Raw genomic sequence first — 25,444 nt, forward strand, 5'->3', positions numbered from 1 at the left:
CAATAAAGGAAAAGAAACAACTAAGACATTCCACAGCTCCAGACAGGGTCCTTTTGATTAGCATCAATAAAGCAGAAGAGACAACTGAGACATTCCACAGCTCCAGACAGGGTCCTTTTGCATAGTGTATAACAAAATCTAGACGAGAAAAAAAAATTCAAGAACTATATTATGCTAACCTAACACAGCGCGAACAAACTCTTCTCACAAGGGGCTTGCACCCAGTATGGGCCATTCCGAAAGGCATGAGGAGACAATTAGGACTCCCTAACATGTATGTCCGATCGCAATTTGTGTCACAACTGGCTGTTACACTTGAATTCCTTAGCACGGCTCCTTTGGTGTACCATTAGCGAAAAGGCCACCTTTCTTTTATGTATATGCCTTAAAAACAATTTGAGTTCAATTCTGTTGGGAAACTTAGCTGTTGCTGCTTTTTAATCACCACTGAACCATTACTTCCACACGTCTAAAGACATGTCCTTGTATATACCGACCAGTTGCGTTGAATTAATTCACAGTTGAACAGTTACGCATAGTGAGAAAAGCAGTTTATGATTTTGAGGGAAAAAATAAGCATAGAAGTACATAGATGTATAGTCATGTTTTTCACGGCAGCTTGGTAAAATCCTGGTTTCTACCTGCGGGGTACATTTGTGCAAGCATTCACAATAGCCAACAAGCTAACGGGCACAGGCCTCAGCGACTGCGCACATCTTCTGGTGCTAGGTAAGAAGTATATTCAATAAACAACAAATCCGCAAGAATGAATGTGTGGCAAATGTTCGAAGCTTCGTACTGTGGTTTTTACTTGCCATGTACTCCAAACCTAGCTACCGCACGCAGCTAAACACCGCGCGGGACACAGTTACATCAATGTGATACTGGAAGTAGAATCGTAACATTCCGCCGCCAATATACGCGGACCGCACAGGTGCCGCACGGCAGTGGCTATAGAAACGAGTCAATGAACGCCCCGCCGAAGCGTGCTTTCCCGCAGCACGACAAGTATCGCGGCGAAGCTGAACGCATTTTGTGATCACTGCTGTGAGTTCAAAGCTTTTCGCAGTGCCGAAATAAAAAGTGCGAACACGCTGAATTTGTGGCGCAAGCCCGGTATCAACTCGGAGGCTGAAACAAACTGCTAACAAAATGTGTTCTCCCTTTCTCAAGCGCCTGTGGTTCACACCCGTTTTCAAGCCAGGCGAACACGGCCGGGAGATGTGCTCACATGTGCGTCCCGTACGTGTAATCACAGGAAGCAACTACGGCCGCATTAAAATACGGTCGCATGTCTATACCTGATGTAGCGCATTTTCTCCAAGTATTGACTAATGTTGACGTCGGCGGCGACGTGTGGCTCGGATCGGTCCACGCTGACGCTCTTGGGACGGCGCCGGAACGAGAAGCGCATCGGTTTCTTCTCACTTTTCTCCATGGTCGTCGGTGGCCCAGACGGAACGCGGGTCCAGGGGCAAAATCACTGCGCAATGAACCGGCGGCGGGGACTGGATGGCCTTTCTCGCGGTCAGACGACGGCGATGCCCGCCGCCCACGCGCGCACGCTCGACAGCGTCGTCGGTCGACGTGCGCGTCCTGTCGGGCACACCACACCCACGCGCGCGCGCGCTCTCTCGCCGAATGCTGTGCGCTTCAGACGACAGCGGGATTCGGCAGGCTGCCTGCGCCACACCTCCCCATGGTCGCAGCGCGCTTCGCCCACGCACCAGCGGAGGTCCGCTTCATTCTCCCCTTATCCGGGAAAGCTCTCGTCTCGGGTGGAGGGGTGAAGAGAGCGAACCGTCGCTATCGTCTCGCTTTCTGCCGCCACTGTTTTTGGCGAGGAAGCGTCCGCCGAGGATGGTTGGTCGGGTAAGGTGTTCAAACTAGGATAGAGAAAGAGAGCTGCTCCCTACAACTCCTACCACGAGGACAGGAAGAGAGGAGGGATAAGGAGGTTGAGGAGAAACAGTGGGCGGCTATAAAACCAAACGCGACCGATGGCGGCGCTACAGAGCTACTGCTGCTGCTCTGCCGCTGAGAAAAGTGCCAGGCGGCGGCAACGATCTTTCTCGGGAAGAGAGGCGATGAGGGAGGGCAGGAAGGAAAGGAAGGGGCCCGGCTCATCTACGCGCGCCCCTTGCGCTCGACAAGAACTACCGGCCGAGAGGAGTCGACACCCATTCATCTTCCAAGCGGGCGCCGGGAAAAAAAAAAAAAAAGGAAGAGCATGCGACGAGTCCCGGAGGAAACCAAGACTATGCGTTCGCGAACGGCAGGTTCTAACAATTAAGAGCCTCGCGGGCACGAATTAAAACCAGCAACCGCGCTGAGAGGAAATCGTTAGTTTCTCCCTCGTGCAGAGGCTAAGCCCAGTATATCACTCTGGCCCACGGATGAAGTAGAGCTCTCAGATATCGAACGCTACTCCTAACCCGAATATATCCTCAGGCGCTGCGGTTTCCTCAGCTGGATTAGGACGAGAGACTCCGCCTGCAAAATATGTGACCGTGGTGTAATGCACAGCAGGAACCTGTGAGAAAGTGCGTAGTTTTGCTTGGCTGTGCAAAGCCAGGTGGCGCAGGAAAGACAGTGCGGTTTCGCAACCACTTTGGTCGCGCGGCAACCGTGGGAACGATCCATCGCGCGGCGGAGCGAGTGCGCGCTAGGCCGGCCGCCGCGGAGAAACATGTTCACGTGGCGCCATCCGGCGTCAGTGACTGGCGCGACGCTTGGGCGGCAGTCGCCATCGATCGTGCCCGCCGCGTGGGCCGGCTCACGAACACAACTACAACACAACAGTGAGGACAGCACCGGATGATGGCCGGTAGCCGAAAAACCAAAAGATGGCAGCATAGCGCCGCATTTCGGCTGGCGAATGAAGCTCACGTTGGGGACGTCATCTGCTGACAAATATGTCGCAAATGTCATGCGCCCTAGTTGTGAAGCCCGGCATACTGCGGTTGCGCTTGCAATTTTATGAGACACACACAATATCAACAGATTATCATAGATACATTAACGTGGTTAATAAATTAACACTGCTCGTAGAGACTCCCAACCTAATACCAATAAAAAAGAGACAACTGCAACACTTTTATTTCTATTTTCTTTTTAATGCTTCGCCGGCAAATGGTCACTTCTTGACGAAAAGCAACAAAATAAAATCCGCACTCGGTGCATTGCGAAGTAACAGCTAGTCTAACGAGAGCGAAATAGTTTACCAGGTGACCAGTGAATTCTATTTCTCGCGGTTCTTTTGCAGGGATCGCAAGCACGTGCTCTCCTTCACCTGCTGTCTCCCGACCAGCCAGCTGAACTGGAGGAGGCCTGAGAGGTCTTGATAATCGCGCAACGGCGGTAGCATCGTGTCGCTTGATCCAAACGCAAGAGGGGAGGGGGATAACAGCAAAACGTACTCCAGATGATGCCGAAGGAATCACCCCATCATGGAGGGAGATGAGGAGGAAGCTAAAATCCGCAGTCTCCCTTCCCGCGGTTGCTGCCCTTCTCGGCAGGAGATGTAGCGGTCCGCACTGGCTATACCGTGGACGAATTGCCAACCGACGAAAGGCGATGTCCGCGCACTCGCGAGGGGCCATAAAAGAATTAACTGCTTCGACTACATTCGCTTTTATAACTATACACGGATGCAGAACTAGGCTGTGTGCTTGTGCGGGGAAGCGCGTCGTGGCGCAGTTGAGGCGATAAGCCAGCTCTATGGCGGTGGGCGCAGTAAATCTTCGTAAGTGGGCGCGCCGGCGTTGTTCTAGTCTCGTGTGTGAACGAGCGCGTGTCTCGTAATGACGAGCATTATAGTCATTATATGTGATGTATATAACCATTGTTATTTCATTCCATGTACATTATATTCATCGCGCCATGCAGGCTTATGATGTTCCGCGTGGCTTCTGTCGAGTCAGCGTGATAATCAACTGACATATCTGAGAGAAAGTGCAGCAGCTGAAAACGCACAACGAAAAAATACAGCCATGACCAATGTAATATACGATGTAAATTGCAGCATTAAGAATTTTCTCGCTCGATCTCGTATACGGTTAGGGGAGGGTTTCGATCCGGGAAGGCGCAGCTGTACGCGGTAGAAATTGCCATGTATTGCAGATGTGTGCATAACCTCGATAAGCGTCAAGAGCAAGCTCTCCCGTACCAATCGGAACTTTATCTAGGCGAGTCGGCGCAACAATTAACTTCACTCTAGAGTACAGCTAGTGTGACCTCGTGTGATTAGTATCCGGGTGAGCTTTAAGATATAGGCACTGTATCACTTATCTGCACGTGACTTAGGGAGAAAAAGCATCGGAGTTTGTATGCAGATGCCACCGCATTATTAGGGACCTCTTTGTTGAAAAATTCGCCATATGGTCATCGGATTGAACCGGGGACCACTGTGCCTATTTGGCGCAGTCGACCTGCCAACCATATAAGCTATAACCAGGACAACTAGCAGAGGGTTCAATCGGATCGGATTGCGAACCTGCGATTTTGTAAGATACTTTACTAAATGCACTCACTTAAGACTTGTACAAAAAAGGTGCACTTAATTAGGATGTGAAGGACGCAGGGCAATCGACGCCACGACGATCGTTTTTCAAGCATTTTATATTTCGCTCTCTGGTTCGCAACACTACGCGTCCATTGCCCCGACGACGCCATTCCTCTAAACGGCTATTCAGTTATTATTTCAGTGCACCTGAGGCCCTTTGCGAACGCAGCTGCTTCTGCGCCACACGGACGTTAAAGATTCGGAAGACGCGCGTGGGCGGCGCGAAGTGGCTCGGGAGGGCAAGCGATAGTTCACTGAGAGGGAGGGCATCCTGAATGAAACACACTCTGGCGTGAACAAATAGCTATATGGGAAAATGCGCCGACCATTACCACGCCTCGCTGTATATACATTAATAATTAAGCTGCCCGTTCGGGCGAAAGGCTGGAGGACGCGTTGTGGGTGGGTTCAGGGCTCTATCAGTATCAAGACATGTCTTTACGAAAATTGAGAAATAATGAAAACCGACAAAATACGCCAAAGCCCGCTCCAATGGTGTGTGTCAGACAGGAGTCCATTCAGGAAAAAAAAAAATCTCGAAGGGTTAACATTTTCGTTATAAAAAATTACCGACGATTACGTTACTTCCTAATGCGAAATTTGAGCGCAGCAAATAAGCTGTTTCACCTTTTCGATAGATTGAGGCAAAGAAATCGAGCAACACATGTATGCGCTATCACAGAATTTTTTAGAGCGCGCGAAGAAAGGAATTAAGTTCGAGCCGGCGCTTTGACAACCGGAGACTCGCAGGAAAAGGGGGGAGGGGGGCGGCGTGTACACCCAGCGGCAAACGATGGGGGCAGAAGCGCGCGCAGCAAGCGGACAACGCGATAAAGGGAGGAGGGAAGAGATAGCAGCGACTGACTGATGCTGCTGACGCCGATAGTGAGTCAACCCCAGCTGCGGAGTTGGTTTCAGGGACAACGCCGCCGATGCCGACGCAAACAATATGATACCATCGCTTCCGCAGCGCCAAGAACCAGGTCTAGCCGTGGGAAGGTGGTCACGTATTCGTCGACGTGCCGGGGCCTACGTGAAATAACCGGCGCGTCGGCAACTGAAGAGCACCCTATCCGCCACACAGGAACAGGGGGGGGACCCTCCCCTCCTCTTTCTGCATGGCGGCGACGGTGTTCTATGCAGTAACGTTATCTTGACTCTCTAGCGGCGTCAGCGGCATTCAGCGGTCGCTGCTAGCGCTGGGGGGATGAAAGGGGGGCGGAGCTGGTTACGAGGCCGACGACGACGCCGACGCGAAACCCAGGAACGGACGCCAGAGAGCTGCGCTCTAAAAACAGTGGCCAGCGGCGCGATGCTGTTCTGAACCTTAACTTAATGAGGAATCAAATATGGTTTGGTTTGGTTTAATGTTCAACGAACCTGACCCGCTCATGCTATGCGGGGCACCGTAGTCAAGGTGTCAAGGGCTCTGGAAATGTGCACCGGCATCGCATATACGCCTTGCCTCCATGAATTTCGGCGGGCCCTTAATTAACGCGGTCGGTGCCAACGTTTATAGGTATAAACGTTCGTCGGAGCGTCATTCTCTTCCGGTTTCAACCAGTTTCAGATTTTCGACAAAAAAGAAAAAATAGATAGGGTGCACTTAAATTCCGTTTTTAAGACGCGACAACCATATGGCGACAGTCGGCGGCTCCCCCAACTTGCACAATTCTTGCTCGCTTATTCACAAATCACTTAAAATCATCCCTCAATGTATCCCACATATAATCACTGGCGTGCATTCGTAAGCTAGCATACTATGTAAAAAAAAAAAACACCTGACACATTAGCTTTAACCAAGTTATGCGAACTGCGCAAAGGAACTGCCCGGCAACACGGCCACGTCATATGTGGTAATGTGACGTCACACAACTTGCTGACGTACCAAGATGGCTGTAAGATAAGCACCGATTGAGTGGTGAGAGAACCTGCACTCACGTGTCGCTACAATCGTTCCGCAGCGCGCCTTAAAAAATGCTGTTGTTAGCCGCTTGGTTCGCGATAAACGATCGATCACATTTAGCACCATTATGCGTGTGACAGATAACGTATTTGCCCGCAGGCGCTCTCGATGTAACCCATGTTATATGACACACGCCATGCAAAGCTTCGACAGAGCGTGTCTGATCCCTGTAAGCTCATGCAGGTGGCGCGAAAAGGTTTGGTTTGGTTTGTGGGGTTTAACGTCCCAAAACAACTCAGGCTATGAGAGACGCCGTGGTGGGACTCCGGTCGACCACCTGGGGTTCTTTAACGTGCACTGACATCGCACAGCACACGGGCGACTTTCTTTTCGCCTCTATCGAAAAGCTGCCGCCGAGGCCGGGATTCGATCCCGCGTCCTTGGGAACAGTAGTCGAGCGCCGTAACCACTGCGCCACCGCGACGGGGGTGGCGTGAAAACGCCCAACGAAAGCGCCTTATAAGTATTTACTGCTGTTGCTATAATATTTGTTACGGCGCGGCGATCGACACGGCAAACTTCATTGCAGGCTGCATATGGCGGCAGACAGCATAGCAGCATAACAGTGACAGTGTTTAGTGCAATGCACAGCAGGGTGTAAATGCTTCGCAGATTTATTAACGGAACACTGGAGCACCTTTCCAGCAGTATCCATGGAACGGGATAAAATTGCAAACAAGGAACGGCAGCCAGTCCTGTGGCCATACAGGCTAGTGCTGCTTGAATAAAAGCATTTTGTAAGGGTGTTCTGTTTCACCAAGCCAACATTTCAGTGAGTGTAGCGTAAAGTTCTGCCTCATTCTAAAAGCAGTAGAAAGCAGTAGAGAAAGCCTACTGTTATTCAGTTAGTGAACATGTTGCATATGCCACAAATGCTTGCATACTGCTCACATCTTTTGAAGATGGGGTAGATGTCCTTAGTAAGTTCTTTTACAGCTTGGTATTTAAAGTGCATGTTGCATCCGGCCCGTAGCTAAGGCAAAATTAAACGACAGGATCGACTTTGATAAATTTTTGGATATATTATTTATATTCAATAATTGTGTGTATGACATAACGCAACCAATGCTTTCAGCAATGCTCTCGTATGCCACCTACTGTGGTGTCCTCATGACCAACTGATGCCAAAAAGCATTTTCCACTCCGTTCTTGAGCTGTATCCTACCATAGCAGTTGACACGCGTTACTTCAAGCTCCTTGATGCCAGATTTTGCTTTCAAACATTCAAAAGACATTTGTTGTTTAAGAGCTCTTTGAAATTATGTTTTAGATAGGAAGGTTAACATACAAAAATTAAGTTTCAGATATTGTTATTATTATATCTAAAATAATTACCACATTTTCTTTACCTAAAGCACAAGAAAAAAAACAAAGAAAAAACTGTGCACGCTTATCTAAGCACCTCTATTTTGCAAGGGAGAGCACATCTTCAAGGCCACCAAGTGTACTTGCTCACTCTGCCATTGAGCCAGAGTTGTCTAGGGTCCTGAGGTGGTTGCGGCATCTATGACATTTCTGTCTGGCTTCATGTATTGCTGTTCCGCCACCACATGGCAGATGGCAGCACAGAAAGCCGAAAACTGGCTGAAAGTAACCCTAATAACTCTATCAGCAGGTTGTCATGTGTGCCCTAGGCAGGTTTCACGGGCATCGTGGGCGCACGTGGCTTGGCCTGGTGTCAGTTTGAGAGGCGTAATAGAATATGCAACCCGTGTATAGAGGGCTGCGAACATGTTGAAGTTTAAGTGAACTGTAACCGTGTTAGTGGAAGATGTTTGCCAAGCTTATTTGCCAGATAAACTGTTATTGCTTGTGCCTATCTTGCCGAGCTATCGCCGCGAAAGCGGGAGTGGGAAGGGAGGGAGTTCATTTTCTAAGCATCTCCTCCTCACTTTGGGCATTGCAACTGTGAAAAAAAACGAGGTGCCTAAAATTGAGTAAATACAGCAGTATTAGTTGGTAAAAGATACTGGTGGAATGTCCAAGAAACTGGACTCACACCACAACCTACGTGTGATTTAGAATTGGAAAAAAGTACACTTTATTGGTTGTTTAGGAACTATCAAATAAAAGCTGACTAATAAGATGGCGTCTACTGTTGACAAGGTTCCCATGCAAACTGGATGCAGCTCTTATCGACTCTCAAGACAGCAGTGCAGCCCAACACTGTATGGTACTTTGGAGCTGCAGTGTTAATTTATCTTAAGCCGTTAACCAACTCCCAAATAATGTATTTTAATACCCATAAACTTGACTATTCTACCAGGAATTTTGCATTAAACCCCCCCCAAATTTAAATGCTACCATACCTTTGAAACAATTGAGGACAACCTAAATTTTAATGTTTATTCAAACACACGTAAAGTTTGAATCAAACAAATTCAATACAATGTGCTATCTCTACATATATATCACAGGTATCGTCGCTGCAGCAGTGACAGCAATTGACCATAAAGTAGTGAATTTGTAATAAGCACTCAAATGAAAGCAGTGGCCAAACAACTTGTGCTGAACAAAGTATGAAACTACGTATTTCACTGTAACCATGGCAACACAGCTCACAAAATTTTCAACAAGTGATGAACATTAGGATGGAAGTGCTTCAACAGCATGAGAATGACAGCAATCACTGACAAATCAAAATGAATTACAGAGGATGCCAGAAGTGAGGTTTGAACACTTGAACTTAATTATTAAGCAGCCTGGAAAAGCCTGAAATGCAACAAATAAAACATGACAGCAGTTAAAAATCAGTATGCAACTTTTTAGAAGACAGAAAAATAAAATTGACAAACAGCAAAAGAAATACTGTTGCTTATGGACAATGACATATCATAACTTTCATGAATATGAAAGAGTAAAATGAAATGACTAGCATGTACAAATGTTACACTGCTGATATGAAAAGATCAGAATAATTAAATACCATAAAAATTTAGATGCTCGATAAATGAGATGACATGCTTTTGAAGATATATTTAGCTACAAGGTCCACATGGCAACAGTCTTTCTCACATACTTTGTATTTTGTGAGCTACTCCATCCTCATATTTTCCACATTGGCACTTGATGTCCTTTCTCCTGCTGGTGCCTTTGACAGAGTAGAAGCCTGCGTTTGTTGCCTCTTTCTTGCATGCGTCTTTGTAGAAATGGCAATGGTGCCATCAGGCATTTGCTCCATCAAGAGCTTCTGTGCTTTGATAAGGTATGAATTAGCCAGCCGCAGCTTTTCTTCACTAGCACAACAGGCTGCCATTGCTTTTACTTTAGCTGCATTTTTCTGTGTACATAGCTGTAGCCTAGACAGGCGATCTACTTCAACTTCCAGCAGCTCAGCAGGTCCGACTTGGTCAGTTCTAGGCCAGTTTTCACTCGAGTCAATTTCGTAAGTTCCAGTTGCAATTGCTATCGAGTAAGTGTGGTCAGTTGTAGGTGCAGTTTCACTTGAGTTAATTTGGTCAGTTTCTATCACAATTTCACTTAAGTCAATTTGGTCGATTGCACTCCAATATTCTCCGCATTCAATTTGGACAGTTTCAGTACTTGGTTCCGGTTGCACAGTTTCAGTATTTGCCTCCGGCTGCACACTGTCTGACTTCGTTGCATCTGCGGTTGACCCAAAGTTGGACAATGACAGAACGTCATGTTCTGTGTGGAACGATTTTCTAGTCATCCGGAAAAAAGTAACTATCTGTGAGTGAACTGTTAGTCCCGAGGAGAGGGCCTTGAAGAGCATATTGATTTGATATGACTTCATATCCTTGATCTTCGTCTGTGAAGCTCCTTCAGGTGGTTCTATCTGTTAATGATAGGTACAGAAATAAAAGTCACATATTGTTACTGCTGCCTTACTCACAGGCAATGCATGCGTTTGCTCAGATATATTTTATAGAGGCTTATCACACAGAGGTATGCAAATGGTAGTTTTCCAAAATCAAATCAAATATGAATAGTGCAGATAAAATAAAATTATTACTAGTCAAATAGCGATAGACCTAAAGGAAATAACAAGTTTTCGTGTTTATTTGCTATTTGTACAAATGTTCATGCAAAGCAGCAAAGCATTAGCGGCGGTGCCATGGTATGGCACCCAGAGTCATTGGTTAAGATTTCAGAGTATCAGATTCCTTCCCACCCATTGCTGCCAGGATTGTAAGAAATATGGCTGCCACAGCCTAAGGTCTCTGCAATTTGGCTGCATCAGCTGCACTAGTTCAAATAATGCAGCACCGCCGTCCTCGTTTTGCCGGTGCTGCGCGCGCCATCTGCACTTCTCGTTTTGTGAAGGTGCAGGGCTAGTTGTGCACGAGTCTCACCTATACTGCACTCGTTCCAGAGGAGGTGCAGAAAAAAGTGCAGCAAGGCGTACGCGCCGCTCGGACAAGAGCAGACGCTGTGCATCGTTCTGCAGAGCTTTGTAAACTCCATCTCCTTCACAACCCAGACGGTTCGCTGCTAACGGATCCGCGAATAGTTGCGTATACAGGGTAGTTGGGCTGCATGCTGGTGGTTAGCATTTTGTTGGTGGAGGAGCGATATTACTATATGTAGTTGTGGCTACATATGTAGCGGTATGTGGCTGCGATACGGCACCTTCACGCGCATTGTCCTATGTAGTATTTTTTTTTTATTGTGTTGTGCGGCACTGGCCTTGGCCTAAGAAGACGGGTAGATGGGAACAGAAATCAGTCACGATCGATCGAGTTTCTGTAATGCCAAGTGTGTGTGAGAGAGCCGATCCACACAATAGCACGCGCAGCGACTCTGCGACATCAAACTTGTCATCCACTGAGTACATAGACATCTGAGAGTCAATGTATATACTGCGCAATGAGGTACGTGCATTTTTTCAACAGCAGCGCTTTTGGACAGACCGGAACTCCTTAGATTTATACCACTGAACCAATCAAGCGTCTCATTAGGCAGCCTTATTTAAACTAATACTCGTGGCAACTGCTCACGTTAAATCTCTCATACCCAGGCACATGAATAACATCTTCGCAGACCGGCTGATATAATGATCATGCAGACGTGCGTACGTTGGTCAACTGGTCGTAGTCAAGTTCACTGTCGCCATAGTCGTCACTTTCCGATCGAGTGCAGTAAGCCTACGGCAGCTGCTGGCTTCGAAATTGGACGTGATCACGTTACAGCATGCGATACATGAAATGTATACGGCGCACACGCATCTGCTAGGTTGCAAAGTTCTACACTTGCATACTCGTTTTGGCAGCTGCCGTTGCACACCAGTGTTGGAACTGGCACTGCACGCTCATGTGACTGCCTGGCACAGCTGCAGCACTTTTCAGAACTAGTGCAGCCAGTGCAAGCCAAATCGATGGGACCTCTAATGTTGGCAGAACAGAAAACATCAACACTTGCAGACTATTTGCAATAATACCAACCCTCAAAACCGTCTGAGCATACCTTTAAAACCTGCATACATGCTAATGACGCTTTACTGAGTCACAAAAATGATTGCTTCCTATTCTTTTCTGAATGTCCATTACAATATTTCAGAAGTTAACAGTGCTATAACTACACATAACTTTAATTTATCATGTCGTAGTGTTTTTATTAGCTGGAAGGAGCACAACAAAGAAGCCCCATGTTAACTTTTTAACTATCTGAGCTTGTCCTTTTTTATGTGTACAAATGCCAGTGAAACAACTAGCTCAGTTTCAGCCTCTTATCATGTAATACTAACAGGACAATTACCTTCTGCTTCTGATGACAACAGCATATAAACTAGCACCACATCGCAGCAGGCAAGGGGGATGAGAGCTACGCATAAGCCATGGCTTCCATGATCGAGTATTTAGGCCAAATCGACTAAAACCTGCCCAAGCCCGGCTGTGCTCATTCTTACAGGTCATGAATGAGCATTACAAAGCAGTGCCAGATGGATAGAACCGATAGGTCGCGGTGGGAATCTTTTATCCCCTGTAACTAGTCATAACAGCATGCTGTGTGGCATTGAATTTAACTGTTTCAGAGCAACACCTCTTAGACGCCCATTCCCAGGTATTCATGTCCTAGTAGTAGTAGTTGGCATAACAGGAGCATGGTGACTACAGGGGAGCAAGAGGAGTAGGGGCTGCAATGGAGAGAGGAGAGCGCAGTGAGAGCAGACAAAAGCACTACAGAACGACAGACACAGGAGCCACCCTAGAGGGTGATTACCCTTGAAAAAAAAAAAAAAAAGAAAGTATGGGGAAAGTAGAGAAGTAAGAAAACGAGAGTTGGCTATCATAAGGACCACCTGAAGGGAAGGGTGGTAAGAACAGCGCAATGTGTCATGTTCCATCCACAGTGGCTAGTGCCGCTCGAGGAGAGGTTCAGCAGCGTTGACACGGTGCACTCGAGCTCTCACCAATGAAAACTATGGCAAACCTATTTCCAACTTTGTGCCAATTATTCAAGAAAATTCTTGAAACCGTCAAAAGCACATTCATTACAAATTACTTTGGACATACACTATTCCATTTGCTATCAGACAATTTTGGGATTTCGCACACCTCTATGATCAGATACCACATTCAAAGTTTAATGCTTTGAATTAGTTGATAAGGCGTCAGCTATGATAAAGTGTGCAGACCTAAACAGCAAAAGACTGCTTCACAGGAACAATTTTGATGTTACTGATAGTAAAAAAACCTGCACTGCATTTACTAAAGCCTTAAGGGGACAGCATTTGCGTTTTATCAATTCTGTTGAAAGCACATTTTGCTAGAGTTTGTCTGAGAACAGAATGCAATGATTAGGCCTCATGGTTTGCAACAACAAAATTGCAAAATTTTCATTTCAGTGACTCAAAAACTGTAGAGCTGTGACATCAGCAGCAATAGAACACTATCGAAAGAAACACTATTCTACAACAGAAGGTCGTACAAATGAATAGTACTAATAACTTGTAGGGTTGTAACTTAATGCATTTATTTCCACCCCCTGCTTGCGGACTAATTTGCTCTGAGACATTAAATTTAAAGCCTTCTGTAAACTCTTCCATCACCTCACTTCTATTTGCCAATTGCAAAAATGTCGCATTATCCATATAAGCAAACTAACATCACATGTAAAGTTCATTTTTGTTTGCTCATGCATTTTTTAATGCCAAGCGCAATCCACTGAAAATAAAACAGATCTGCTTGCTCTCACTTAGTGGTAAGCTTATATGCCACTAAATAACACAACACAATATTGCAACCGCTTTACTCGCATGGTCATCATTGTAGCCGCAGGGTATCTGACATGAGTAAGTGTCAATTACAACTTACCTTGAAATCTGGAAACACTTCAATGACCTTAATCTGCATAGTAGCTTTGCATCCCATCTTATTTGTTCCCCTTGTTCTTCCACGGGTCCCGCCGGTCTTACAAGAGAGCTTGCCTTCACGCTACAAAAAAAAAAAAAAGTGCGTACAGGTCTAGCTTACGAATGAAGAATTGCAAAGTCTGCGAAATGAAGAAGTGAAAAGCCTGGAGTTATTTCTCACCACTATTTTGTAAAGCAAACAGGCCAACACTCATTAAATTTGAAAGCATCTAACATGTAAACAAAGCATAACCTGATATCAATAAAAGTCAGTTGTATTTGAAATCCATCTGCTACTTCAGTGCGTTAATGCACAAAGTAAACTTGCACACAATCTTTTTCAGCTAGGAAGTAATAGCAATGTAAGCTCACTATTGTGGTTTACTGGAGTATAAAAGCGTTAGTTTTTGAATACCCATTTCTGACTGCACGATGCAAACATGTCTGCACTTTGCTGCCCCACCCCAGTTACAAGTTTTCAGAACAGAACCTTGGCTATGATATTTAATTTGCTTGCATTGAAGGCACAGAGCTTGAGCTTTAACAGTGCACTGAATAATAGTTTTTGCATGCAAAGAAGGCAGTGAAATTAATGGTGAACTTCAATTGCTGATACAGATTGATCTAAATATTCCACAAAAGAGTGTCTGAATCCTGCCCATAGTACTTGTCCCGATTTTGAGTTTGTAACACTCGTTTTCTGGCCTATGGGAGGAGATACTTGAGCACAGTTGATGGAGAAACTTCTCATACTCGCAATGACTACTCCCAATCTGCCGGTGCATGAATAGCCTTGCTCCTCACACAGCAGAAAAAGCTCAAAGTGCACCAAACACACAAATGAAATTCACCGTTAACTTTTTTGAAAATACTGCCAATAACAAGCTTTAATTTCTAGTGTAAATCTTTACGGTGCACTTCAAAACTTCGTAAATTTCATACTGACCAAGAGGGCAGCATTCTTTTCTGCTACCTTGTGATAGTCTTTGCCGTAAACACAATCTTTGTGCGTGTTTGAGAGTAGGCGGAATGGAGCATCCAAACTGAGAGGCACATTTCCATTCATGTAAGAAAAGAGGAATCGATCTGTAAGAATGAAAGAACCCTTGATAGAACATATCTACTCACAGAGGACATCACGCAGATACAGAATGATAAATCACTTGTTTTCAAGTCATTTTTATCAAGCTGGCAAATAACAAGTTGTGGTTCATAAGAAGGGAGGCAACAGCCACTAACACAAGAAAAAGCCTAGGGGATATTCTTTTTTCTGAAAAAAATGTGATATAACAATGTGATATCATAGGATGTTCTACATTTGCCATTAACGCTCACTATTCATAAAGAAAAAGTCCCCTATGCTTTCCTTCGTTTGTTTCTCATAACAAAGCTCCTCATATTCTCTGCATTTATTTGCTGATAAGCTGTGATTCAGTGATATAAAAAATGCATTGCATAAAGTGTAATTACAGAAGTAAGAGTATATATATATATTTTTTTTTTCGCGCATTATAAGGTGTTGAGCTAATGCAGTCCTGCCGACGCTTTGTACTCATCTACAGAGTCGATAATGTAGAGACCACTGTGGAACATGTTTGAAAAAGACAATCCCATGAGCCCAGGCGATACTAGTTTGGTAAGGTAATCAATGCCACTAGGTTTAGACAACACACAAATATCTACTTCATACCACTGGTTATGGTTACAGAGATTGGGTGCACCGCTAGGTGTTTCATTTAATGGATAGTTTTAATTGCGCTAACAGCAAGATCAGTGCCAGTTCCACTCACTCATATTTTTTCCTCAACAACTGTCGCACAGGCATGCAGCAAACTACGAAGTAAAATCGTCTTTTATGCCCTGCTGTTCCAACTTTTCAAAATTCCCTGAAATGAGAGCCCAGGCCAAGTCTGCAAAATATGTCTCGCAAAAGCAACACCCTTGAAAGTTCTAGCTCCCTGTGGATATACCATATGCTGTTGGAAACAAATTCAATGCAGTGTTGGCTTGCAAATATGAATCAGATGGCAACAATACCAGTCGAGGAAGCGTACACATCCTCTCATACAAGACATTTCATTAGGTTATTCTCTGTTAAGGCACTGAAATATTTCTTTCCCACATCACCATATTCCATAAGCTCTTGCTGCCAACAGCATATAGTAACCATGTTTCCAGTGAGCAGCCCGAGTCACAGTAGTACAGTGAAACTCACTTTAACGATGTGTGTGTGAAGTGTGTGTCAGATTTTTTTCTTATTTTTCATTCATTTTTCCCTTCCCTTCCTTGTCACCCTCATCAGGAGTAGCAAGCTAGGATCAGTACCAGGCAGACATCTCCTGTAACCATTAAAACATCTCTCTCTCTCTCTTATAACAATACTGCTTTTAACAATATATAGGATATAACAATGAATAGCTACAGCAGCGTCAGTTTTACGATGTGTTCTATGGTAAAATAGCCTGCACATAACAGTGTTGTATAGTAGATTATCGGTTATAACAATCAAACTTGGTCACCGAGCGCCAACCTTACCAGGAAAGAAAGACTGGCAAACGGTGCAACCATGCCAGCCAAACCACATCACGAAGTCCTAATAATTTCATTTGGCTATCTACAGCAGTTGGATGCCCTGTAGAGAGATGTCTCTCAACAAGATATCCACGAAGCAGTTGGAAACTTGCCAATTACAGGTTTCTGCCTGCAAATAAGTGAGAACTGTAATCTATCGCAGCCTCAAAAATTTCTCATGTTTTCTTTCTTATTCAGGCCTAGCCCAGTAATAGCAATTATCAGTTATAACAATAACATTTTCTTGGCACTTCAACATTCCTATAAGCGAGTTTCATTGCAGTACAAAAAATTTATGCTGTCAGTTGCTGTCAGTGGTAATGCTGGGTGGCCACCCATTCAGTATGTTGTGTGACGGAGATCAAAGCATGTTTCCTTACAGATGAGCATGCCTGCCCATAAAGGAGAAAACAAAGCACATATTAAGCCCAAGAATTATTAATTGTGCATAAAGCTATTGAGGCAATGGTGGAAGCACCAGCTACCTGCACCTCTTTTGGAAGGCAGTTTGTGTGTGTGTGATGAAATAGAAGAAGAAAAAGCTTACTTGTATTTGAGCCAAGACACTTAGAGGACACAGTCTTGAAAGAGACGCCGATGGCCGTAAGGTCACGCAACATATTTTCAAGGTTTTTTCCCTTTATGTACCCTATCCATGTCTCTCCAGCCATGTGCAGTTCACTGGCATGCTTCTGGAGCACAGCTTCTTCTTCACTGTCCACTCCTGACATTGTTAAGTGAACCTTGGCAGAATGGGTAGAGATGAAAACGAAGCTGGCACAAGACTATTTTGCTCAACAACCGCACCACTTAAATAAAAATAGAAAAGGCAGCTTGCATTAGGGTTGGCCATATTAGCACTGCTGACTGCACCACAAGCTATCAGTGAAATGGTACTGGTGGTTTTCGGACTGCACTATGAAAACATTGAATGACAGCCACTCGGCATCATGATTCACTTTTGCTTCTTGTTTTCAGCCGCACAATCCAGTACCAAAATAAAAAAAAAATATGCTTCTACAATCATCTAATAGAGGACTGCCTACCACAAAATAAGTGGTGCTAATCACACGCTTCAGCTGCTTCGTCACCATATTCATCTCAAAACCAGTGACAAAGACTCATTAATTAGAGTTGGATCGTTTGATTTTACTTCTTATGCTTACTGCATTCTTAAATAAGGCAGGAATTTGTTCATGCCATTATTTTCGACAGCTTTGAGACTGCAATAGTTTTGGACTTCTGTTTTCTAATACAAACTGTGCACTAGGCTTAAGGAGGGATGAGAGACTAAAATCACAATTTTCACAAAAAAAAAACAAAAAAAAAAACAGACAAACTCGTTTTAAAATTTTTGTTCCAGATTTTCTTTTTTTTTGCAAGATGGTGTGCACTTAAAACCGAAAGCGCATATGAATGCAGATTTCAAAGTGCAGCCACATAGCGGGCAAGAAATAATTTTCCTTGTCTACTGTGAGCAAGATATTTAAAAATAAACAAACAAATCCTGTCTCCACTTGGAATTGAACCTCCATCCCTCGGATCCCCAGCTGAGTGCTTTAACCAACTGTGCCATGCTCGGATCGTGAAATGCACATTATAATTCTCCTTGTCTGCCGTGAGATTGACAAAAGCAATGACAGTGACGCTGCAACTAGTGATAATGACAATAATGGCATTATCAATGATAATGACAGTGCATTTAGATGATGCTTGCAAATATTAAATCCAGGACTACTTTCTGCACTAATGAACACTGGAGGCCAATCTCAGCGGTAAACATTAACTCCATTATTCCAGTAAAAAAAAAAAATGAGATAATCACAGAAGTCTGCTAATAATTGCATGACTATATTTAATCCCTTTGTGAGTTCCCATGGCTGTATAAACTTAACAGGTACCATTATACAGGTTATTCCTGCTGAAATGGACCAAGGTAAAAAAAAAAACAAAAGTCAGAGTCCCTCAGAATTTAAATCAAATGGATGTTGTCAGGAGTTATGTACAGTCTATAACTTTCTTATTAACATTTAAATATGGTTTAAAGCCATATTCTCTATGAAAGCTGCCAGGCGGTGTGAAAACAGACCAAGGCCAGGCACTAACAACAATGTAGCCTTAGCGCACCATTTTTTTAGCTGGCTAATATGTCAGCACGCTCCCTGTGCACAGCTTCGACAGCACACTCTCACCCATAACAAAAGCACTCCCAAATCTACACCCTCTGTCTTTCCACCTTCTGCTTCTCTGCTTTCTTTTTTTACTTTTGCTTTCCTACTGGGCTGCGTACAGACAAGGTCTGTGCATTTTTTTGTGACTCCATGACTGCTGCACATTTATATCTGACCGCGGCATGACACTTGCCACTGAATTAGCACTGGTCTATTTCTTGCTGGCTATACTGGGAATATCCACTCTCTATCTTTCCCCCAGTGTGCATGAAGAGAGTAAAATAAGCATTGCTTATAATGTACATATCATAATTATTGCACAAGCAGTTGACTACTTAGAGGGACAGTGAGGCCAATTTCATCCAATTATCCATTCTCAGTAAAATAATTACACGGGTTCAATGCTGCTGAACCGAGTGTGGAGCGAAAGCTATGGCTGCAGGCAGCCGAGCATTGCATCGAGCACAACCAGTGTTCCGTTGAATGCATCAAAGTTCACCGGCGTTTCAGGTGGTGGTGGTAAAGGCGTTTATTGCAGCTAAATATAGGGGACACTTAAGTTCTGCCTTTAAGGGTATGACATGATAGCGTAGGCTACCAGCCCACATATAAAGCCCCTCCTTAACCAAGCCATATGAACATGCCTTAGTAGCCTATATGGGTAATGTGAATACTAGAGTCCTGGCAGGCTGATTCTGAAATAACCATGCCATGTGAAACGAGCGACCCAAGTTGGCAGCTCCTGCCACGGTGCCACGCCGCTACCTCGATGGCTTGAAAACCTACAGTAGTGTAGCTGTCGCTACAAAAATTGATTCTATGGCTCTTTCTGGGTATGCTGGTGTTCGACTGGCAGCAGAGGATATGTTCCTTGCTGAAAAAATTGAATTTAAATGTTTCCTCACCATTCAGTTTGTCCTCAGTGTTTGGTTAAGATGTGAATGAAAACCCCATAAGCTGCTTGCACCAGTGAATGGGGTGCCGACCGCAACGAGAATTTCATAATTTCAAGGAGAGTTTTTGATGTGCATCGTTTCTACCTTTCTGTCCATGAGAATTCAGCACAAACAAGCCCAGTTATGTCATCTTAACCTCAATATCCTTAGGGAGGCCCGCTGAAGACTCCAGTAACAACAAACATTTTCTCTGATTTTTCTCTCGTTGAGCAAGTTATTGACGTTCAGCTACAATAGCCTTTGTTTTCAATTTACTTGTTCACTTGGTGCTTCTTTTTCTGTCTCAAGGACAAACTATACTCCTAGCTCACAAAATGAACCTTTGACTTGACAGATATAAACACACCGAGTAGCCCGATGTGGCTTTTGACTGCATCACAGATATTGCACTGAGAAGCATATAAAGACTTTTCATGTGTTCGATAATTAACTTGCTTGTTAGTGCTGAAGCCATTTTTCTACCAAGCTGACAACTTGCACCATCCGCATACTCATTTGCAGGTATTCCTCCCGATTATTTGCCAGCCTGTGTGAAAGTTCCCTTTATGCTGCTGCTGCTACACAAATATGATCTACAGATGTGCTTTATACGCCTGGAGTGTTTCAGGTGGCCCTTTTCAGCAGCGCAGACATTCTACGAAAACAATATGCACGTTTCCCAATGCAAATAGTTCAGGTAGGTGGGCTGGAACTTTCACTTCTCATAAGAGATGGCATTATAACATGCACTTCATACAAAGTACATGGTAAAATAGAGTTGTGAATTTGATTTGAGTTGAATTGCATCACTGATCTGTACTAAATCAAGATTTTGGAAAAGTTTCCGCATCAAGCATCACCTACGAGAATAAAAAAAGTGGGCGATTAAGGCACACTCTATGATGATATCTGTTAAGTTCCCCCGGCAGAGAATATATTTTTGTAAAACTTTTACTCTGGGTAATTTAAATGTATGACGAATATATGTGTGAGCCATGAATGCATCAAACCACTAATTGGTCTAGGCAGTTTGGGAATTCGATTAGGTCACTACACCATGCTCACTTCACTTGTGTCCACATCGGTACTGATGTATTAATTTTTGCAGTGACAGCTACTCATTTGCAACAGATATGTCATTATCTTCTTGTGGAACAGGTAGACTGCTACAACCGTTCTATTTAAGAGTCGACTGATCGGTGGCGAGCTCTTTCCAACAACATGTAATAATAATAATAATAAAAAAACCTTCCAGGATTCATTCAAACTGGTCATCATTGGTTTGTGACCTATTAATAACACGAAACCTCCCAGCATTCATTCAAGCTGACCATAATTGGTTTGCCACGTATTAATAACACGAAACGCTCGACATTCTCAAGGGCATACTTCCCCAGGCGAGCATGCTTTAGTGCTACGTGATATTTTCATACATCTTTTTTTTTTTTAAGTCAAACGTACTTGCAATGAGGTGTAGTCTTTCATGACTAGGCAAGGAAACACACCCAAATGCCATCCATGAAAACGGTAACCTGCGGCCGTCCGTGGGTAGCACACGAAATGGTAAGTGTACTTTTGATGAGATTATAGCTTACAACAAAGAAACATTTCGGCGTACGCAGTTTCGACTCTTTGCACATGCGCGCTGACAGCTTTGACCAACCTCACAAGAAACCACCGCGACCAGTATATTAGTTCTATTTACCTCAGGAACTTCACTTTCGTGCTCATCTTTCGAGCGGCGTTTGAAGTTACTGCGAACCGGCAGGAGAATGGGGCACTCGTTACAAACCGTAGTGCTCTGAAGATGCACAGGCGCATTTAACAGCCTTTTCACACAGATGTCAATCAGCAGTCGACGCACTGCCAATCAGTCCAACTACTTCTAATTAACGTAAAGAACAAAGGTACGAAAACACACGAAAACACCGACTACACAAAAATACTTTTCAATGGTATAGAGTGATAACTAGAAAGCATGAGAGAGAGGAAGCGAAATGAAAGCGACTAGACGGATAAATGATAGAAGCGTCCACTTGTAACGCGGTCGTGGCAAGGTCGTGGAGTGGAAGAAGCCTGGAAGCTGCCATCATAATAAGTTTTTATTTATATTTATTTAAAACTAGCCTGCATATTGACGACATGTGTAATGTTTGGTTGTATTTATATATAAACTTTATTTAAAGAAGAGTTTAGCTGGTTTAGCCAGTTTAGCAACGCCATCCGGCAGGAACTCTAAATCTAACAGACAAATAAAAATGATTACGTCATAGAGACGTAATCGCGGCGCGGGTTTTGAACGTTTCTTTTTTTTTTTTTTTTTCTATCTGCAAAAGGCAAGGTGAACGGCTCTGAAAACAGAGGTTCAGCAGATTTACCTTGATAAAAATTTTGACAACTAAGTTCCATCATGTGCTCGGAGTATGTCAATGGCCTCTCCCAGTGTAGAACTGAGACAAAGACTGCGTGCGATTAGCGGTGTGGAGGTGTACCGTGAGCTGCTAAGTTTTAAAGACCCACTGTCCACCCTCCGGTCGAAAATATTTTCTTCCCCGGTGACTGTGAGACTTCGCCCCTAGAACGCAAGGCTGCAAAATATTTTTGAAAATAGTAACTAATAACGCAGTTACAGCCACCGCAATCACCCGATTCTGTCATGCTTCTCTCATTCCGTTCCCTCGCAAAGGTTTTTCACTCTCCTGCCCGAGGTCGTCTAGCCTCCGCAAGGCAAATTCCCCTTCCGAGCGCAAAAAAAAAAAAAAAAAAAAAAAAAAAAAAAAAAAAAAAAAAAGAGAAAGAAAAAGAAAAAAAAAAAAAAAACCCGGCCGAGGGAGCGCGCGCCGCTGGATTCAGTCTGGCCGTGGCGAGGGAAAATCGCGCAGCAAGCGGTAGACACCCATCTTTATCCCGTCAGTCAGCGAGACGGACCAATAAACGTCGTTCGCGGTACGTACGTCATATTACTGTGGCCCGTCGGGCCAGCGCAGGAAACGGGGAAGCTGGCTTCCCAAAGGAGAGCATGAGTGAGCTTTGGATTGTATTTTCGATGCTTTGCGGCGCGCGTGTCACTGTAGCATTTTGCACAGACTATCTCCGGTACCTGATCGAAACACTGGGCTCCTTTGCTTAAAAAGGCCTTCCCTGGACAGTGGCCCTTTAAAAGAGTTTTACTGGGAAGCCACTGAGGTGCTGCGGCAATTTTTCGTCGGCGCGTGATATTGCGTTCAGTGCACTTTCTGAATCAACCCTACAGCAGATGTGCCAACCGTAAAAGAACTCTAATCCCAAGACAGGAGAAAAAAAAAATCGCCAATTAAGAGGAGAATGGCGAAACCCTACCCTTTCTCTCCTATCATTTCATCTCATCGGCCCCGCCGGGGTGGCGCAGTGGTCACGGCGCTCGACGACTGTTCCCAAGGACGCGGGATCGAATCCCGCGGCCTCGGCGGCAGCTTTTCGATGGAGGCGAAAAGCAAGGCGCCCGTGTGCTGTGCGATGTCAGTGCACGTTAAAGAACCTCAGGTGGTCGAAATTTCCGGATTCCTCCACCTGAGTTGCCTTGGGATGTTAAACCCCACAAACCAACCAACCATTTCATCTTATCGGTGTTCGTTGCACTTCCTTAGAACATGGTCATGTGTTGCCAACTCCTGGCACCATATACCTTACTCCGGCCTTCGCTTTCGGGTATGTTTTGTTCAAAAAATAAATAATAATTAGTTCACAGGAAAGGCGCAATATCTGTCACACTTGTTCTGTGGACGCCTGAACCGAGCCGTAGAGGGAGGGAGAAAGGTGGGAGTGAAAGCGGAAAGAGAAAGAGGAGCCGTAGTGGAGGGCTACGGAGCAATTTCAACCACCTGCTTGCACTGACATTGCACAGCACATGGACTCCTCTTCGTTTCACCTCCATCGAAACGCAGCTGGCGGCGGTCAATAATATCTATGCTTTGATGAAAGAGCGGGTCTGCAATCTTCGCCAGACGCATATTCCTGTGCCTTGACCAATTGATTGTCTGGGTGCGGATGAAGCTTCCGCTCGAGTTATAGTGATTTGTGATATCATGAAAGGATACCAGCACCTTTCGTGGAGTGCAGCATAGTGCCGCCGCCGGCGGATATTATGGTGAATCCTTCTTTCGAGCAGTGTGAGGCCGTGTTGGCCAGCTCAGACCCGGTAGTCCAGACCAGGGCTATGTCTGACCAAATAAAGCTGTCTGACAAACCTGAAACCTGTCTGACATCTGCTGTCTGACAAAATAATAAATAAAGAGTGTTATTTATTCATTGCTATAATCTCAAAAATTAACTTTATCGGTAAAACAATGAAAAAAAAAGCAACACTACACCAGCCAGCTCGGCCCGTCGCGCATGCTCGTATGCCGTAGCCACAATGCCAACTTCAGTCTCTCGTTTCACATGGGACGGTTATGTCAGAATCAGCCTGCCAGGACCCTGGTATATCCTATAGGCCACTAAAGCGCATTCGTACGGTTTGGTTAAAGCGGGGCTTTATATGTGGACTGGGCCGTCCAGCCCACCACAGTAACCGGGGTGTATAGTACAACCTCGTTAATTCGAAGTCATCGGGACCGCGAGAAATCTTCGAATTAAGCGGGTTTTCGAATTAACCGAACACACCAAGAAATAAGACTTAGGCAAAAAAATTCGTTGCAGGAACGTGTTACCTTTATTCGGCATATTTTGAATTACTACTGAAAGTAATCAGAGATGCTGGTTTGCCGCGTCCGGTAGTTTGCGGCTCCTAAGGCTTCCCCATCTTCCCGACGACCAGTAGCGGCAGCTTGTGTTTACTATATCTCCCCAGGCCAGCATTGAAACTGCGCTGGATGTTCTAGCTACCGGAATGCTTAGCCGAACTGGAAAGGAGTTGGTTGTTGTGACGGGGGACTTTTTCTACTCGAGTTGAGGCAGCACCAACCTGAGGCAGCACCAACATCAAACCACCACACACTGGGGAAGCAGTTTAGACTTGGTTATAGACAGAGCCTTAGCAGATACACATCACGTCGTCAGCAGAGTGGAAACCAAGTTCTACTACTTCATTGATCATCGCAGGGTCAAAATAAAAGTCTAGTCATTACCTGAAGAATTTGTCTTGTCTATAAAATGGATCTAAGCTTAACCACAAGCGTAGCCATGCAGCCGTTGCATTCGCAATTCAACTAGGGTTAACCAGAACTAAACCACAGCCAACATTTAAAAAAATGTTTTTTTTGTTTTCCCTTCTTCATAGATGTATTTGTCATTGCATACAAAACCTAAATTTAAGTGGATAGGCTTATAGGCAGGTATGTACGCATGTGCGATCAACTGGATTAAAAGCATTAATTAGTGTACTCTGTTAATTATGTTAACAGAGGCCACTCAATTAATGAATTCTGTTCATATGATTGGTTCAGGTCAGTGAAATGACTTTCTCTACGACCAGCTATAAAGCCAACTCCAAGAATTGAAGAATTTGCCAGAGATCTGAGTGCAAGCAGTTGGAAGCTGCTCAATCAGAAGAAATGTTGAGTCCCTGATTGGTGTGCAGAGGTTGCTATAAAATCCAACCACCAAGTTGTTTCAGCTGCAGCTGATTTGGGAGATTCAAGCTGGTTGTGCTAGATGCGAATGGCACCATGTCCAAAATGACAGGGCAAGTGTGAGTATGGATGCATAGAAAGGGGATTTGATTTGATTCGTGAGGTTTAACATCCCAAAGCAACTAAGGTTATAAAATGCCGTAGTAAAGCACTCCAGATAATTTAAACAACATTTAACGTGCAATGGCATCATACATTGTATACAGGTGCCTAGCATTTCACCTCCTTCAAATCGTAGTTGTTGTGGCTCAGTTTGAACCCGAGTACCAGGCTTGGTAGTCAAGGATCGAAGGATGAAGGCGATGAAGACGAT

General features: G+C 44.6%; 2 protein-coding genes across 11 annotated transcripts in view; one reads left to right on the forward strand and one right to left on the reverse strand.

Annotated features, from left to right (window-relative positions):
• Naxe (NAD(P)HX epimerase) overlaps positions 1-21,561 on the reverse strand; it is a 33,719-nt gene extending 12,158 nt beyond the window's left edge. Inside the window, exons 1-5 of one of the 9 annotated variants that reach the window (XM_084606720.1) lie at positions 21,228-21,539; positions 16,964-17,159; positions 14,792-14,931; positions 13,808-13,927; positions 8,382-10,329 (exon numbers count right to left, since the gene is read on the reverse strand). In XM_084606720.1, the coding sequence (XP_084462846.1) occupies positions 9,565-10,329; positions 13,808-13,927; positions 14,792-14,931; positions 16,964-17,147 (1,209 nt within the window). In that variant the 5' untranslated portion in view covers positions 17,148-17,159; positions 21,228-21,539 and the 3' untranslated portion in view covers positions 8,382-9,564. Of the gene's footprint in view, positions 1-8,373; positions 10,330-13,807; positions 13,928-14,791; positions 14,932-16,963; positions 17,160-21,227 lie in introns of those variants that run through there. The other 8 variants (XM_084606721.1, XM_084606722.1, XM_084606726.1 and 5 more) reach the window with 8 other exon arrangements.
• LOC146185788 (FAST kinase domain-containing protein 4) overlaps positions 21,067-25,444 on the forward strand; it is a 49,401-nt gene continuing 45,023 nt past the window's right edge. The window contains exon 1 of one of the 2 annotated variants that reach the window (XM_084606717.1): positions 21,067-21,085. The gene's annotated coding sequence lies outside the window, so the exon portion shown is untranslated. Of the gene's footprint in view, positions 21,086-22,449; positions 22,469-25,444 lie in introns of those variants that run through there. The other variant, XM_084606719.1, reaches the window with a different exon arrangement.

This window comes from Amblyomma maculatum, chromosome 6 (genome assembly GCF_055883805.1).
Source record: "Amblyomma maculatum isolate TAMU_Amacu chromosome 6, ASM5588380v1, whole genome shotgun sequence".
Taxonomy (NCBI): Eukaryota; Metazoa; Arthropoda; class Arachnida; order Ixodida; family Ixodidae; genus Amblyomma; species Amblyomma maculatum.